Raw genomic sequence first — 2,500 nt, forward strand, 5'->3', positions numbered from 1 at the left:
CATCACTTATTGGACTACCATCAACTTGCCTGACAAAGAAAACAAAGACTTGGCTCACTTGAAGTAACAAAGCACACAGAAAACTGCCCAAAATACCAAGGCAGTTAAACTGAGCCAAAAATTCTCTCACAGTCACAGTTCCCTTCAGGTCCAGCCCATTTCAGGTACCTTGATGTCAGCCTTCCACTGTGTATCACTCTCAGTTACACCTTTGACACTTTTCTTTCAAGATTTTTCATATTTCTGAAGGGGAGACACCTTGGAGTTCCACTGAAGCCCTTTCATCTTTGCACTTGCTCACGGCCCTCTCCTCTCCCTGTCCGGCGGAAATCTCGCTCCACACTCCACCACAGGGCTCTCCTCTTCCACCTCCGCCTCGCCCCGGCCCCGAGTGCCACTCAGGGCCTCCACAGCGTCCACTTTCGGGGTCCTGCTCGGGCGGCCCCCTCCACACGTAGGCCTATCCACTGCCCAGCGAGGCCCTCCTCCACTTCCTCATTTCCCCGCAGAAACGGGGCCGCAGGCCGCGCTTTTCGCCCGGAGGCACGTCCCTCGAGAGCGGCCCCGGGTGTCCCGAGGCCGAGGCCAGCCCGAGAAGGCCCCGAAGGAGGCGAAAGGGGCGAGAGAGAGAAGGCGAGAGAGCGAAGTCCCGAGAGAGAGTTCGCGAGAGGAACTCCCCCCACAAAAAACCCCACCACCATCACTTCAAGCCCAAATTTAAGGCTTTCCCGCCGCCTGCACTGCCCTTCCCTCGCCCCAGAACTCACCTACATGCACCGCCACCACCCCCGACATGACTGCACAACTACGCCGCGGGCTGTGACATGAGGTAGATGAAGATAAAGCGAGAAAAAGCCGAGGAGGAACCGAAGCGATTTTTGTTTACATCGCGCTTCCAAAACAAGTGACGAGCGAGTGCGTCCTTCAGCCACTTTTTTTTTTTTTTTTTTTTTACTATGAGCGTAAAACTTTTTTTTTTTTTGTCTTTTTTTTTATCTCTCTCTCTTTCGTCCTTTCGTCGTACCTTTTCTCTCCTTCTTCCAGCAGACTCTTCTCTTTATTTTCCGTCCCTTTTCTTCCTCTCTGTTATAAGTTTTTTTTTTTGTTATACTTTTTCGTCCTCAGTATTATCTTTTTCACCTTTTTTTCTTTTACTACTAGCGTAAAACTTTTTTTTTCTTTTTCGTTTTTTTATTTTTTTATGTTCAACTCCTCTAGTCTTCTCTCTCGATGTCCTTTCCTCTTGTCCTCCTGGCGTAGAGTATAGTATTTTTTCCCCCCTCCTCACAGGTCAAGAATGAGTTAAGAGAGAATGTGAGTGAACGTAAGCGAATGTTGTGAATTTGTGAATGTAGAAGCGGCCTCCACACATGCGCTCGGAGGCCATTGATCCCAAACCCACGAGTTGGGGACGTCGTATTTTTCCTCCTTTCGCTCACGATTTCCGATTTTTGGTCTTATCGTCCGCTAGAAGGTGGCGAGGAGAGCGGACTGGATGCGAAAATCGGCGCGATTCCCCCCGTATAAGGTCGGATATGAGCACGCCGAGATGGACCTTCTCGAGACGTGTTGCAACTCGCGTGTGTATTGGTCACATGCCATTCATTCCTTAATGACATATGTTAATGGGGCTTTTATTTAAGGATTAAATTCGTCGTGCATGTTTTGGAGTATTAACAGAGTGAAAAAGAAGCGTTGGTCACTTCCTTCCCGGGTCCAGAAATACTCCCGGAGCGAAGAGAAATAAAGGAGAAAATAAGGTGATGCTGCACTTTAACGGATGTATCTCCAGTGTCTGCAGCCTCCGATGTAGCACACAAACTGCCTTTACGGAAAATGGCTCTTTATTTTCTCCCATTTCGCTCGTCTTCGCTCATTGCTGAGAGCCGAGGGCTGGCGTAGGCATTCGTATGACGCGTGTATATGGCAGGCTTAAAATGCGCTGGCATTTTTTTTTTCTCCTTCAAGTCGGCGTGGATCGTAACACTAGGTTTCTATGCTGTCTGATATTGTTGATTCCACATGGGATGGGTGTGTGGGATTTTTTCTGTGTGTTTTGTGAATGTGGTTTTCGGCATGATCTCTCCACCGTGTGCTTCGGTTTCGTTTTCTGGCCATGTTCTCGAGATTTGAGCTCGGAGAGACGAAAGGGGATGAGAATATGTCGTTTCATTGATAGCAAGCCTGTTAGCTGCTATGCAAGGCGAACTCTCTCCCCGCTGTAACCAAAGTTCGTACCTTCCAAGAGCTATATTACCTCCTCTCCTGTAAAACACACGCGGCGAGTCCACCTACATTTATAATTACAAAGAAACGGATTTTTTTTTTTCATCTCTCTACGCCTCATCTTGCCCACGCCACACGAAACCAAAAAGTTCTATTCCCCGCCACAAGTAGCCTCGTCTAAGATTTTAACCTCCGTCTAAAGAAATTTAGCTTTATCTACCTGACCTTCAATGCTAATCTGACTTAATAACATTCCATCGCCGACGTTACTCAA

At 48.0% G+C, this 2,500-nt stretch overlaps 1 protein-coding gene across 1 annotated transcript in view; it reads right to left on the minus strand.

Moving 5' to 3' along the window:
* The window catches only part of LOC119596809 (threonine aspartase 1-like), a 23,846-nt gene extending 22,163 nt beyond the window's left edge, over positions 1–1,683 (minus strand). The window contains exon 1 of the mRNA XM_037946138.1: positions 768–1,683. Coding sequence (XP_037802066.1) covers positions 768–795 — 28 coding nt within the window. The 5' untranslated portion in view covers positions 796–1,683. The remainder of the gene's footprint in view (positions 1–767) is intronic.
* Between the last annotated feature and the right edge of the window lie 817 nt (positions 1,684–2,500).

Source organism: Penaeus monodon, chromosome 38, assembly GCF_015228065.2.
Source record: "Penaeus monodon isolate SGIC_2016 chromosome 38, NSTDA_Pmon_1, whole genome shotgun sequence".
NCBI classification, from domain to species: domain Eukaryota; kingdom Metazoa; phylum Arthropoda; class Malacostraca; order Decapoda; family Penaeidae; genus Penaeus; species Penaeus monodon.